General features: G+C 36.6%; 1 protein-coding gene across 24 annotated transcripts in view; it reads right to left on the bottom strand.

The window, feature by feature from the left end:
• Positions 1–15,862, bottom strand: part of RFX3 (regulatory factor X3) — a 322,024-nt gene that overhangs the window by 181,083 nt on the left and 125,079 nt on the right. For all 24 annotated transcript variants that reach the window (XR_010113770.1, XR_010113771.1, XM_063609885.1 and 21 more), the window contains one exon: positions 1,226–1,350. Coding sequence is in view for 22 of the 24 variants with exons in the window: in XM_063609885.1 (XP_063465955.1) it covers positions 1,226–1,350 (125 nt within the window). In the remaining 2 variants the exon portion in view is untranslated. The remainder of the gene's footprint in view (positions 1–1,225; positions 1,351–15,862) is intronic.

Raw genomic sequence — 15,862 nt, 5'->3', positions numbered from 1 at the left:
GCAGGCATCTGTAGTCCCAGCTATTCTGGAGGCTGAGGCAGGAGAATGGTGGGAACCCAGGAGGCAGAGCTTGCAGTGAGCCGAGATGATGCCACTGCACTCCAGCCTAGGAGACAGTGAGACTCCCGTCTCAAAAAACCAAACCAAACCAAACCAAACCAAAACAAACACAAGATGATTATTTCAGATGCTTTTACTTATCTTAAAAGGACTTCTGTACGATTCCAGCACAATGACTTCTGTACGACTCTGTACAATTGGATTCTGTACAGATTCCAATGACTTCTATACGATTCCAGCACACCCCCTACCCAACCCAATTCTATATCCTGTAAAGAATATAACCTTGCATCTATCAACTATAAAAATGTCCTTCATCATCTATAACCCATCTGTATCCTTCTCCCTAACCACTTATTTATGATTGTAAGAGCAACGTTTGCTAAAGAGTCTCTTTAATACTAAGAAATTATAGGCAAATCTTGAATCTCAAGACAATGTTATATGACATATGATCTTTCTCACTTATGTTCTCATCACTCTTTAGAAGAAATCACAGGCCAGTGTGTTCACAATCCACATACATAAACAGCATTACTTTGTCAGTATCTTTCCAAAACAAGCCAACTGCCCTGAGTATGAATAAGATCTGTAGTAAATATCTGATGACGAAATCGCTCCCAACTTTTTAAATGCCTTGAGTCAGATCTCCAGACCTTTAAGATTATTCTAGTTTCATTCAACAGTATTTATCAACCACCTAATGCAAAGGCACTTTCTAAAATACCACAAAGGCAAAATCCCTGCCTGGAAGGTACATGCATCCTATTAAGTACTACTGTGAGCCAACTAAATAAAGTATAATATTGCTGACATTTCAATATGAAAGAAATAGAAAGTTGTGATAAACAATGAGGAGAGAAGAAGAGGAGAAAACTTTGGGTGGTCATGTCAGAAAAAATAACTCGCTTTAGGAGTCAAGACAGGCTGTTTGAGAATACAGATTATAACTTGAGTATTCATTTTTGTATCCCTATAGCCTAGCACAGAAAGAACCTGGCACATCCAAGAAATGCTCAAGAAACATTTGCTGAATGAACCTAAATACTGAAGTATGCCTATCATAGCAAGACAGTAAAGTCCAAATAATCTTTGGATACAGGTATGTTGGACAGCCAACATAAGGAAAGTAAAAGCATCTTTTCTAAGAGCAGCAGCTCCTCACCTGTTGTTGAACTGGTACTTGCTGTACCACCTGCGTAGGCACTGCTGCTTGACTAGCCACAGATGTTTGTAAGGTCACTGTCGAGCCTGTGTCCGACCCAGTCTCTGATGTCTGCATGATGGTCTCTGAAATAGATTAAAATGAAATTAAAGTTTAAAATGTTACTCCGGCATGACTAGCTTCCTTACAATTGTTCTTAAAATCCTATACTGAAACTAACTTTCAACTCTCATACCTCTTATCCCAACATACTACCATGACAGTCCATGCATATGTATAGTCATTCTGACCACTTTACAAATAAGAAAATTACTAATACACATTCTTTAAAAAAATTCCCATTAGCACCTTTTATCCTGAGACTATCTTGGTTAAATTTCATTGAAAGCTACTTCTATCTCATTTGTTATAAATTGTTTAAATCCCTTTATAAACTATCATCCAAAATTATGTCAAAATGCTCTTAATTCTCAGAACACAAACCCTACCTGGATGTAAATGTTATGAATCCTACTTTCTTGACACTTTTATAGGCTGTCAGGATGTCACCAGAATATAATTTAGAGTAAATCATTTCTTTTTTTTTATATATACTTTGTTTTAGGGTACATGTGCACATGGTGCAAGTTACTTACATATGTATACATGCGCCATGTTGGTGTGCTGCACCCATTAACTGTCATTTAACATTAGGTATATCTCCTAATGCTATCCCTCCCCCCTCCCCCCTCCCCACACCCCACAACAGTCCCCAGTGTGTGATGTTCCCCTTCCTGTCTCCATGTGTTCTCATTGTTCAATTCCCACCTATGAGTGAGAACATGTGATGTTTGGTTTTTTGTCCTTGCGATAGTTTGCTGAGAATGATGGTTTCCAGCTTCATCCATGCCATTTCTTATGGCTGCATAGTATTCCATGGTGTACATGTGCCACATTTTCTTAATCCAGTCTATCATTGTTGGACATTTGGCTTGGTTCCGAGTCTTTGCTATTGTAAATAGTGCCACAATAAACATACATGTGCATGTGTCTTTATAGCAGCATGATTTATAATCCTTTGGGTATATACTCAGTAATGGGATGGCTTGGTCAAATGGTATTTCTAGTTCTAGATCCCTGAGGAATCGCCACACTGACTTCCACAATGGTTGAACTAGTTTACAGTCCCACCAACAGTGTAAAAGTGTTCCTATTTCTCCACATCCTCTCCAGCACCTGTTGTTTCCTGACTTTTTAATGATCGCCATTCTAACTGGTGTGAGACGGTATCTCACTGTGGTTTTGATCTGCATTTCTCTGATGGCCAGTGATGATGAGCATTTTTTCACGTGTCTTTTGGCTGCATAAATAGAGTAAATCATTTCTAAGGTCCTTTCCAACTTTAAAACTTACTATTTGGTGATCTAAAACAATTAACGTATATCCAAAAGCCAACTGATATGCCCGAAACTTAGCCAAAGATTCACGTTAACTAATTTTGTGTATGGTATAATACAGTACTAACATCAAAATTCAATTATAGTCTTATACGAAGATAGCCCCAAATCCATAACATTTAATACAGTTGACAGGTGGGGGAGACTACTATCATGGAAATGAGATTTGTAAACAAAGACATGTACTTTCTCTCATTCACAATTAAACATGCCACGTTTCTCAGTTTTGCCTGACCTACCAACACAGGAGTAAATTTTGCATTGTTTACTCTAACAAGTATGCTTTCTCTGGCTTCCTGGCCTTGACATCCCCTTTTACTACTTATGCATTTAATAAAATAAATATGAATTTCCTTGCTATTGAGCAAAGACCAGATTTCTAATTTTCTTTCCCGGGGGAATGGAGCAAGAGAAACAATGTTTAATTGGTAGCATAAGAAAAGCACTGCATCATAGTTTAAATCTATATGAAATATACTGAACATTAATTTTTAACTAAGACATTTTTGAAAGAGTATTCAGTTTTTCAAGGAGAAAATTGACCCCTCTTGGCATCTTTTGTCACAGCATGACTTCTTCTAATTCTCCCCCAAAACCTTCAATCATATTCAATTTCAGAAATGGACCTCTGAAGACAATGCATCTATTCTTCTTATTTTGTAAACGAGGAAACTAAAACCCAGAGAGATTAAGAGACTTGTTCAAGGTGACAGGAGCAGACTTGGGACTGGGCTTTTTCACTTTGAAACTGTGCTTAATTTTCTTTCTACACTTTGACATTGGCATCTTTTTAGGTGATTATTTTCTCATTCTTTTGTTAGAAAAACCCCTAAAGCAGCACAATAAACCTTGTACATACAAAAGGTATAGCAGTAACCACTAGCATTGATTGTTTCACATACACTAAGAATTCTTTAAAGTGCTTGATAATATTTATTAATTTAAAAATTAATCCATGTAACAACTCAATGCAGTTGGTATGACTATAATCTGCATTTACAAATGAGGAACCTCAGGCACAGAGGGCAAAAGTGGCTAGGGGTTTACAAAATAAATGGAAAGTGATAAATTCAGTGGCTAATACTCCTAGATGGGTTAGCTAATGCTCGGCTCCACCATATTGTGAGTATGTGGGAAACCTCCTTCTATTTTCCAAAAGAAACTTAAAGTCCAGATTTCTATGTGAAATCTCACAAATGATGGTTTATTTAAATGTAGTACTGATCTCCAAACACACACACACACACACACACACACACACACATCTTTGAACTAGCATTAAGACCACAGAAATGACAAAAAATGTTTGAGAACGACACTATTTTTTACTAACAAAATTCTTGCCTAACGAGTATTACTAGAGGACCAATAGTTCTCAAAATTTGGGGAGAGAATACACAAATTAATAACCGAGTCTGTGCCTCTTCCTCTTTCTTCTACCATAGATGGGAAACAAACAAACAAAAAAATCCCTAAAAAAGAAAGCAAAGGCCAGGGTCCTTTGATTTATTACATATTTATACACCATCTGTGCTATAGCAGAGGAACTATTAGTAAGAGTGAGGCAATGCTTTTCTACAAAGACTAAGGAATGAATCCAGTTTCAGCTTTCTATATATGGCTAGCCAGTTTTCCCAGCACCATTTATTAAATAGGGAATCCTTTCCCCATTTCTTGTTTTTGTCGGGTTTGTCAAAGATCAGATAGTTGTAGATATGCGGCATTATTTCTGAGGGCTCTGTTCTGTTCCATTGATCTATGTCTCTGTTGTGGTACCAGTACCATGCTGTTTTGGTTACTGTAGACTTGTAGTATGGATGAAACTGGAAAACATCATTCTCAGTAAACTATCGCAAGGACAAAAAACCAAACACCGCATGTTCTCATTCATAGGTGGGAATTGAACAATGAGAACTCATGGACACAGGAAGGGGAACATCACACTCCGGGGACTGTTGTGGGCTGGGGGGAGGGGGGAGGCACAGCATTAGGAGATATACCTAATGCTAAATGATGAGTTAATGGGTGCAGCACACCAGCATGGCACATGGATACATATGTAACAAGCCTGCACATTGTGCACATGTACCCTAAAACCTAAAGTATAATAATAAAAAATAAATAATAAATAAATAAATAATAAAAAATAAAATACATTCCCAGCCAAAAGAAAAAGAATAAGGAATGAACCAGACATTAGATATCACCTTCTGTGAGGTCTTTTTCAGCCTCTCTTGTCAACTCCAAGATGGCTGGTGGCCTCTGTCAGTTTAGTGTACAGATGAGGAAGACAGCGTTGCCAGTTATAGCTTCTCCTTTAAGCTGTTCAGTTAAGAGTAGATGAGTTTCTTACAGTGATGTCACTTGCACTAAATCTGCCTCCTATTTCCCCCAGAGCTGGATGGGAATGTTTCAGAGGCTAACTTGTTTGCGCATACATTGTGTTACAGACTACTCTACATACTTTTTTGGTATATGTCCCACACTTTGACATCAACTGTTTTAGATCAAACACATGCAAGAATGTAAAGAAGAAAGTTCTCTTTAAAAATTAAAACTACCTTTAAAGTAATTCTTAACAACTCCCAATAAGCCACCTGGGAGAGCATATCAGAAGATAAAAGGCATAGATTTGGAAATTGGCCTTCTATGGACTACATTCGACTCCCCACTTGGGTTTTGTTTGACTCAGAGTGATTACAAAATTCTTAATTGCTAACATTTAAAAATCAGAAAACTTTGCACTAAAAAACAAATTTCTAGGCCGGGCACAGTGGTTCATGCCTGTAATCCCAACACTCTGGGAGGCCAAGGTGAGTGAATCACCTGAGGTCAAGAGTTCAAGATCACCCTGGCCAATATGGTGAAACCCCGTCTCTGCTTAAAAAAAAAATCAGCTGGGCGTGGTGGTGGGCGCCTGCAGTCCCAGCTACTATGGAGGCTGAGACAGGAAAATCCCTTGAACCTGGGAGGCAGAGGTTGCAGTGAGCTGAGATCGTGCCATTGCACTCCAGCCTGGGCGACAAGACCAAAACTCCGTCTCAAAACAAAAAAAACAAACAAACAAACAAAAAACAAATTTCCAGAATTTCTTGAAACATCTGAAAATTTTAAAGAGGTGAGCACATATTATGTGTTCTGTAGGCAAATTATTTAAATGGCTATACTCTTTTCTTTTCTTTTTTTTGTACTTCCATATCCTTTAATAGTTCATGATGTAGTTATGATACAATTAATTATTTCTCTTCTCATGGGGACAGCAGATAAAATGCTAAAATTTGATATCGATTTTCTTTTTTTTTTATTATTATACTTTAGGTTTTAGGGTACATGTGCACAATGTGCAGGTTTGTTACATATGTATCCATGTGCCATGTTGTTTTGCTGCACCCATTAACTCGTCATTTAGCATTAGGTATATCTCCTAATGCTGTCCCTCCCCCCTCCCCCCACCCCACACCAGTCCCCGGAGTGTGATGTTCCCCTTCCCGTGTCCATGAGTTCTCATTGTTCAATTCCCACCTATGAGTGAGAACATGCGGTGTTTGGTTTTTTGTCCTTGTGATAGTTTACTGAGAATGATGATTTCCAGTTTCATCCGTGTCCCTACAAAGGACATGAACTCATCATTTTTTATGGCTGCATAGTATTCCATGATGTATATGTGCCACATTTTCTTAATCCAGTCTATCATTGTTGGATATTTGGGTTGGTTCCAACTCTTTGCTATTGTGAATAGTGCCGCAATAAACATACGTGTGCATGTGTCTTTATAGCAGCATGATTTATAGTCCTTTGGGTATATACCCAGTAATGGGATGGCTGGGTCAAATGGTATTTCTAGTTCTAGATCCCTAAGGAATCACCACATTGACTTCCACAATGGTTGAACTAGTTTACAGTCCCACCAACAGTGTAAAAGTGTTCCTATTTCTCCACATCCTCTCCAGCACCTGTTGTTTCCTGACTTTTTAATGATGGCCATCCTAACTGGTGTGAGATGGTATCTCACTGTGGTTTTGATTTGCATTTCTCTGATGTCCAGTGATGATGAGCATTTTTTCATGTGTTTTTTGGCTGCATAAATGATTGTATATCTAGAAAACTGCATTGTCTCAGCCCAAAATCTCCTTAAGCTGATTAGCAACTTCAGCAAAGTCTCAGGATACAAAATCAATGTACAAAAATCACAAGCATTCTTGTACACCAATCACAGACAAACAGAGAGCCAAATCATGAGTGAACTCCCATTCACAATTGCTTCAAAGAGAATAAAATACCTAGGAATCCAACTTACAAGGGACGTAAAGGACCTCTTCAAGGAGAACTACAAACCACTGCTCAATGAAATAAAAGAGGATACAAACAAATGGAAGAACATTCCATGCTCATGGGTTGGAATGATCAATATCGTGAAAATGGCCATACTGCCCAATGTAATTTATAGATTCAATGCCATCCGCATCAAGCTACCAATGACTTTCTTCACAGAATTGGAAAAAACTACTTTCAAGTTCATATGGAACCAAAAAGAGCCCGCGTCGCCAAGTCAATCCTAAGCCAAAAGAACAAAGCTGGAGGCATCACACTACCTGACTTCAAACTATACTACAAGGCTACAGTAACCAAAACAGCATGCTACTGGTACCACAACAGAGACATAGATCAATGGAACAGAACAGAGTCCTCAGAAATGATGCTACATATCTACAACTATCTGATCTTTGACAAACCTGACAAAAACAAGAAATGGGGAAAGGATTCCCTATTTAATAAATGGTGCTGGGAAAACTGGCTAGCCATATGTAGAAAGCTGCAACTGGATCCCTTCCTTACACCTTATACAAAAATTAATTCAAGATGGATTAAAGACTTACATGTTAGACCTAAAACCATTAAAATTCTACAAGAAAACCTAGGCAATACCATTCAGGACATAGGCGTGGGCAAGGACTTCATGTCTAAGACACCAAAAGCAATGGCAACAAAAGCCAAAATTGACAAATGGGATCTAATTAAACTAAAGAGCTTCTGCACAGCAAAAGAAACTACCATCAGAGTGAACAGGCAACCTACAGAATGGGAGAAAATTTTTGCAACCTACTCATCTGACAAAGGGCTAATATCCAGAATCTACAATGAACTCAAACAAATTGACAAGAAAAAAACCAACAACCCCACCAAAAAGTGGGCGAAGGACATGAACAGACACTTCTCAAAAGAAGGCTATACTCTTTTCAACTGACTGGCCTCTACAGGCATTTGAGTTTGTGACTCTTTTGAGGGTAATCAGAAATCTATTTCTACAAATAAAGATTGAAAGTAGAAAATTGCTTTTTGAGGGGGCCAGGGGCAGTGGTTCACCCTTGTAATCCCAGCACTTTGGGAGGCAAAGGGGGACAAATCACGAGGTCAGGAGTTTGAGACCAGCCTAAACAACATGGTGAAACCCCGTCTCTACTAAAATACAAAAATTAGCCAGGCATGGTGGCGCACGCCTGTAATCCCAGATACTCAGGAGGCTGCAGTAGGAGAGTCACTTGAACCTGGGAGGCAGAGGTTGCGGTGAGCCAAGATCATGCCACTGCACCCCAGCCTGGATGACAGAGCGAGACTCCGTCTCAAAAAAAAAAAAGAAAATTGCTTTTAGGGTTTGAAACAATATTGATGACATTTATATTAATTTTACACAGAAAAGTAATACCCAAGTTTAGACCATTTTACTGCTAGGAATGTATCACTAGATGTATCACTAGATTAAATGCATCACTAGATTAAAACTATGATTTTCCTTATTTTAAAGATGAGTTAACTGAGGCCCAGAGATGTTACATCACTTACCGAAGGCCATACAGACACTGCACAAAGAGAAGCAAGAAAGGCAAACTGATGAATTTTTAGAATGAGACAGGAAAAAAAGAAAAAGTTGTCAACCATTTAATAGGAGGAATCTTTATAGAATAGAGTAGGGGAAATAAGATAGGTAAAAAACAATGGTTGTAAAACATAAAGCTAGAGAGTCACGGAGAACTTTCCATCGAGCCTCCATCTGTATCTATAAATCACATCCAAACTGTTACATAAAGCCTAGTCCTGCACAACCAAGTATCACATCAAGTATCAACCAAGTCCTAGTATATGTTCTGTTTATTCCCAAATTACTGCTCATTAGTCTGATCTACCTGGCTTTTGGATTATAGGGTCATGCCAGTTGATAAAAACTTAGCCTCTCTTTTGTGTCTCCATTTTCCTTCATAGACACAATTTCATTTTCCTCTGATTTTACTATCTTCAGCCTTGACAGAGAGGCTCTCTTTGCCAAGCTTTTTGACATTAGAGGGTATCAATCATATCCCTTCTACAGATTAACTGAAAACATCATAATTTGGCCTCTCATGTAATAGTATTTCCTGGTGCCAGGCACTACACTAAGTGCTTTAAATACATTTTCCAGTTCAATCTTCAGAAGAACCCGCCGATGGAGGTGTTATCCCTATTTAACAAATAAAGAAACTGAGGCACAAATAGATTAAATCACTTGCCAAAAGCCACACAACTAGTAAGAGAAAAAGCCTGAATTCACTTGATGTCTGTCTGACTCTAAAGCACATGATGTCAACCAGTACATAGACTGCTTTGCAATATCATGATGATAGGGCTTCCAAAGAAAAGCTAGAGACTGTTGGTCTAGACAACAGTCTCTGGGGTTCTCAGTCGATATTACATGATTTACACTTCCAACAACAACAGAAAGACATCCCCTCTCTCTGACACCAAAGTTAGGAAGTATTTCTTCTCTTTCAACTGAGACCATAAAACCCAACTAATACGTATTTTTCCAGAGGCATTTTTAGTGATTAATTCTGAAGACCTCATAAAAACAGAATATTAATTAGAATGTTAAAGCATGTTCGAGGAGTATAACCCTCCCGCCAAATTCTGCTGAACAGATCATTTAAGCCCACTGACACATTCATAGTATTCTGGTAGGCTTCCAACATTTCTGCAAAGTAAGGATGATCACATGAGAGCAGTGTCCTAGCATGCTCCATTTTAGGTTTTGTTTTACTCCCAGCGTAATAGCTTATGAGTACATTTGAGGTGTTCCCATTCATCCAGCAGTGGTTTCTGGGTTTTGTTTATGTTTGGGAGTAATTTGGTTAGTTTACTTCCTTCACAGCCTTCTTTCAAGTCATATTTGTTTATCAGTCACAAATGCCGTCACATTAATCCATTTTGATAAGCTAAATAAATCCCTGCAGTTTGTCAATGATGCAGCCCATATGTAAATGAGTTGTATATTCTTACAGGAGACACATGCACAATTTCAGTCTAGTCATCCTCGCCTAATGTGGCTGTCAGGTGTGTCATGAGCAACACATGCTTGTTTGACAAAGGACCTTTTTATTCTGGCTAATTAAGCAGTTGGACACACCCGCCTGTTAACGGTTCTGCTTTGAACAGCCAGCTCTGGCTGAATCATGCGAATCTACAGCTAAATAGGCCACATTTTGAAAGAAGGCTAATTAACCCCTAGGAGAAGGAAAAGATATTGCAAAAACCCAGATGCTGAATGGAACACGATTAACATTTCTTCAACCTGATGGGTAAAACCTAGGCAAAGCAAATGTGTTTGGAACAAACATGCATTATTGCAAGTTTTAAGGCATTCAAATGTTTTTTGTAGAACTTCCTGAAGATTATTTAATACACTCAAATTCACAGTTGGATTCCTTTTATCACTCACAACGTACATGCCAGATTAAATGGATTAATAGTCTGACCTAATCAATTACTTATCAAACAGAACTATGTTACTGGGCTAGCTTAAAAATAGGTAGTATCCACCTAATTTTTATTGGGGTCTTTCATCCTGAAATAATTTGCTCTCCTAAAGAGCAAAGTCTGCAAAGTTTGGTTCCACTACACTTACTGTATTATTTTTAACACTGAGGAATGTAATAGGTTTAAATTCAGTATAGAAAACAAAGACCTGTAATTTAATTTTCAAGCTCAACAGAGAATTTCCTTCCTTTTTCCTTAGCATAGAAAGACAAAAGATGCTAGTTCCAATTCCTACTTGAACCGAATTAACCAAAATTATTATGATAGTTACTTAATGGGTATAGTAAAAATAAAGGACATCTAAAATGTGACCATATTCAAGAATAATTTATTTACAAGAGCATTAGAAACCTGATTCAACATAAGATCACAGAAATGCCATTTACAGAAAAAAATAAAGGTTTTGCAGGTGAAAATTACTATTTTTAAAACATAGACCCAAAATTATTATAATTGAAGTTCTACAGCATTTATATTTATATATATTTATCTTTAATACTTTTATTACTTATGCTCTGATTCCACATCAGCATTCCTAAATAAATGCTGAAAAATAATAGTAGCCTATATCACTGTCTATAGCAATTAAGATTTCTATTAAAATTAAGACAACTAAAATGAGCAGTGCTTTTGGGGAGGAAATTACTGACATTTAACATAAATTTAGTATAAAATATACACAATTACAACTATTCTGGAGTAGGTAACGAACAATATTAAGATAACTCTAACAACAACAAAAAAAAACCTAAGGACATTAGGCAACTTCTAGAAAGACAATGTACAATGATGGGGCATAGTAGAAATTATTAATGCATATATATGTTACACATATATATGTATTTTAAACATATGTTTAGTCATGTACTACATTTAAATATATGTTTTAATAGTCACGTACTAAATTTAATTTCTTAAAAGCAAAAAATATATTGAGCTGATTGCTTCACCTACGAATATAAAACACTTGGCTTTCTTCCACCTTCACCCAGTACAAATGAAGAAACTAGTTAAGCTATAAACTGTAGTCAAACACTAACCCTTCTTTATTTAAAACACATCCTTGTGAAAAATTTACTCACTGTAAAACACAGGGCTTTATCAAATCAATAAATCAAATAAATGACGAATGTAAAAAGAAAATTCATGATTTTCTGTATTATAAAAACGCTGCCTCTTTATTTAGGTTTCATGTTGTAATCCTCATGACTGTGTACCATAAATCTTTGTACTAAATTGATCTGTAGAAAAATGAAGGAATGATAATAGTGTAGACTGTTCAGCAGTCATCTTCCTGTGATAACTGATGACAGTGATTAATGTTGAAGATGATTAATCAGCACACTGGTAACATATACAGGTTGCCTGGGTAACTTTTTTGACTTTTTTTTTTTTTTTTAAGAGCTCTGCATTTTTTGTAACACTTTATTTTTTCTGTATATGAATTTGTTAATATAAAAAAATCTACTTAGAAAATTATAAAAACATCACTACAGTGTCATAAGGCTGTACATTCTCTAGGAAACACATCTTCTTTTTTCTTTTTATATATGCTTTTATTTTTCCGTGATTACAAACACAACTGAATATCAAATGCACAAAGTAAGAATTATACGGGGAAAAAAGCCAGATACGTTCATATATATATCACCTTTTCAAGGCTATTTCCATCCAGAATAACCTTGGTTTGCCAGGGCCAACAGAAAGAAGTCACAAAATTGCCTTTAGTCAAATTTGTGTGTTTGCTTTCTTCTATAATTCCAATACCTCCACCATCAATGACTTGAGATAGCTGCCAAGGTGTTATATAATCAGTGCCAGTGTCTTCATTCATTCTACAACGAAGGCTGTCACTTCACACTTTTTTCACTTTTCAAAGGTTTTCTCTTAACTAATTCTTTCCTTGACTCAGAATAAATTATGAAAAACTATTACTTAAAGAAAGAAATGAAATTACTGTAATTTTTATCTTAAAGGACTAATTACCAAAAACTAAAATAAAACAATCCCTTAACACTGAAGCCAAACTGCTGGAAAGACATACAGGACAGGAGCAAAGGGAGACAAATATTAGCTTAAAAGGCAGCATTTACAGAGCCACAAAAGAAACGAGCAGGTAGTACTGCACCAAACAGAGTTTCCTTTAGATTTTACAAGGAGTGACAGCCAGAACAGAAATTCTTAATTTTCTTCACATCAGAAAAGACTCCAGTGACAGTGTTCCCCTTAGATTATCTTGCCTACACAAGAATTTGTTTTCTCTCATCTCTTTTTCTTTTAATAAAAGTGCAGGATAGAGTCTTTTGCAGTTCCTAACTATTCTAATGACAGACTCAAAGAAATCAACACATCTAAAAGAGGAAAATAATACTGTATAATAACATTGCTAATAATGGAAACAATATACATTTCAAATGTACAATATCTTGAAGAACTGAATTCTCATTACTGCCATTCTGGCAAATGTAGTGAACATGGGTGTAGGTGGACCTCAAAAAAACCTCTATATATTCATATACACATAAATTCTGAAAACACTTGCTGTAAAACATAATGCTATTAAATTTTTACATTGATTTTCATTATACGTATATGTATATACACTAGGAATAAAGACTTGGCCAAAGGAGAAAAATGTAAATATAGACTATAGCCAATACTGTAAATTCAGATACTTAACAGAAAAATTATTTCTCTGCAAAAATCAGTAAAATTTGAAATAAGTCATCTATACTGAATTATAAACAGTTCCACTGGTACTTATCTACGGGAACTGGTGATGCACTCCATGGATGGCTGTCCTTCCAATTTGGTATGAAGCATTTTCTTGCCTCCAGAAACAATAATTCCTTTAAAATCTCCTTACTGTATAGCTATATCATCTAAAGTTGGTTATCTTAGGCTATCTCATAAATCTTTCGTTAATATCCTTAACTGAGTTTATTACAATGCTCAAAATCAACTGTAAATTCTTTACAAAAATATAGTTGTCACATAATATTTTAGATAAGTGTGAAATTTCATGTAATAAGTTTCATTGTCATCTCTCTCATCATACTTTGGTGGTCTTCGATGGAGACTAAAATGGGGAAAAAACTCTTCTTTTATCCTTGATAATACATTAATTGTAACATCCCAATCACTTCTTTCACCACCAAACTTGTTCAGAAGAGTTATCTACAGTCACTGTCTTCATTTCTGCCCATTCTACTCAACTGCTGACACTTCGTTATTTAGTTTCTGCCACATCCCTCCAAGAGAAGATCATCTTTTCCAAAGTCACTAAGGAACAATCTTTTAATCTGCAAATTCTATGACCTTTTCCTATTTTTCACAGTCATTGTACTATCAAATTACACTTGAAATTAATGACAATCTCTTTTATCAAAAAGCTCTTCCTCCTTGCCTTCCAAGACATTCAGTTTTTCTGGTTTTCTTCCTACCTGTCTGGCCAGTCTTTCCGTTTGCCTCAGAAGTTTAATTTCTTCCCTTTGAATGGAAAAAAAAAAAAACAACAAAACAAACAAACAAAAAAAAGAGTTGAGCTGGGGTGTTTTTCTGCTCTCTCAACACTCTGTTTTTAAAACTCTGTTTTAAAGAGTTTAGCCACTAATAACTATTATCCGTATGTGAATAATTCCCAAATCTGTAACTCTAGTCAATAATCCTTCCTTCTATTGAGCTACAGTTCTAGATTTTTAACTACCCATTGAATCTTTTTAAATAGACTATCATCATTACAAGTCCACCTGTTCACATGAAATCATCAAAATTCAATTTAGATTTTCATCTTTTCTATTAAACTTTCTGCCAATAACTGCTGTTACATGCCTTGGGGAATACACAGTCTGCCCTCAGTGAATACAAATTCTACTGACGGCATAAGATAAAAGTGGTAATCTTGGGATCCAGTCATCTTGGCATCCTTTTTTCTCAAAGAAGCTAAAAGTAAGAGCCAGATTTCTTTTTTTCTCTCATCTTCCAAATTTAATAAATTACTGAGTCTGCTTCCTAATTATATCTCAAAAATATATCCACGTATCTATATCTTGCCACACAGATCCCTAGAGTTCAGGCCACTACCTACTATAGGTTCTCAGTGCCCTCAGGATAAACTGCAAACCCTTACTTAACAAGGCTTAGGAGGCTCTTTAGAATATAGCTCCTGCCTACTGTCTTCCCAAGCTTATATACAATCCAGCCTATGGAAATACGCACAGTTCCCCGAACCTGGGGCATTTGGTTTTTTGTCTTGTTTTGTTTTTTTGAGACAAGGTCTCACTCTGTTGCCCAGGCTGCAGTGCAGTGGTACAAACTTGGCTCACTCTGCAGCCTCAACCTTCCAGTCCCTGGTGATCCTCCCATCTCAGCCTCCTTAGTAGCTGGGACCACGTGCACGTGCCATCACGCCTGGCAGCTAATTTTTTGGATGCTTTTGTAGAGACAGGGTTTCACCATGTTGCCCACCCTAGTCTCAAAGTCCTGGACTCAAGTGATCCACCTACCTCAGCCTCCCAAAATGCTGGGATTACAGGCATGAGCCACTGACCCGGCCAACCCTGGGGACATTTGAACAGGCAGTTTCTTCTGCTTGAAACAATTTTTCCTTCTTACCTCCTCTAATCTTCACTTTGTCTTTCAAGTCTCAGGAGAAATCCTACTTTCCCCTGATAGCTTCCCAAACAACCACTGCTTTTCCACCTTGCTCTTAACAAGTCCGAATCTACTGTCCTCCTGGTATTCCTATAGCATACTATCTTTACTCAGTACACAGCAATTATCACATCTATAGTGTAACTGTCTCTCCAAGACTATAAACTCCGTGAATGCATAGACCATCCTTATCTTTTTCACTTACATATGTAGCCACAGAGCCCAATATATACATAGAATCTTTGATTTGTTGAAAGAACAGTCTCCAAAGGAGACGAGTTTAAGACCCCATTGAAACATTACTATTAGAATATGCTGTACGAGAGGCATATTCTATACAATTTTTTAAAATTCTACATAAACATAATTGTATATTACAGCCATTTTTAATCAAATTATTAAGTGTTTTTTCTTAATTTTCTAATGTGACTTCGTGTTCAATTTCTATTACAATGGAATTTTAGAACAACTCCCATATTCAAAGAATTAGAAGACTCAAAAGATTTTGTGTATAGTTTTTTAAAATAAAGAAACAAGATAAGGATTAAGTAAACTCAAATGAACAAATCAAGTCTTCAGCTATTGCTCTGAACCTTCTGACATATCATTTACTGTGTTTTAATAAGCACACCTGATTCACTGAATTGTGGATTCAGATCCAATGTTCTAATCATGTCATCTTAGAATAAGTGGCCTGGTATGC

The sequence above is a fragment of the Symphalangus syndactylus genome, chromosome 9, assembly GCF_028878055.3.
Source record: "Symphalangus syndactylus isolate Jambi chromosome 9, NHGRI_mSymSyn1-v2.1_pri, whole genome shotgun sequence".
NCBI classification, from domain to species: Eukaryota; Metazoa; Chordata; class Mammalia; order Primates; family Hylobatidae; genus Symphalangus; species Symphalangus syndactylus.
Note: the sequence above shows the minus strand (reverse complement) of the source record. Positions and strands in the feature narration are given on the sequence as shown.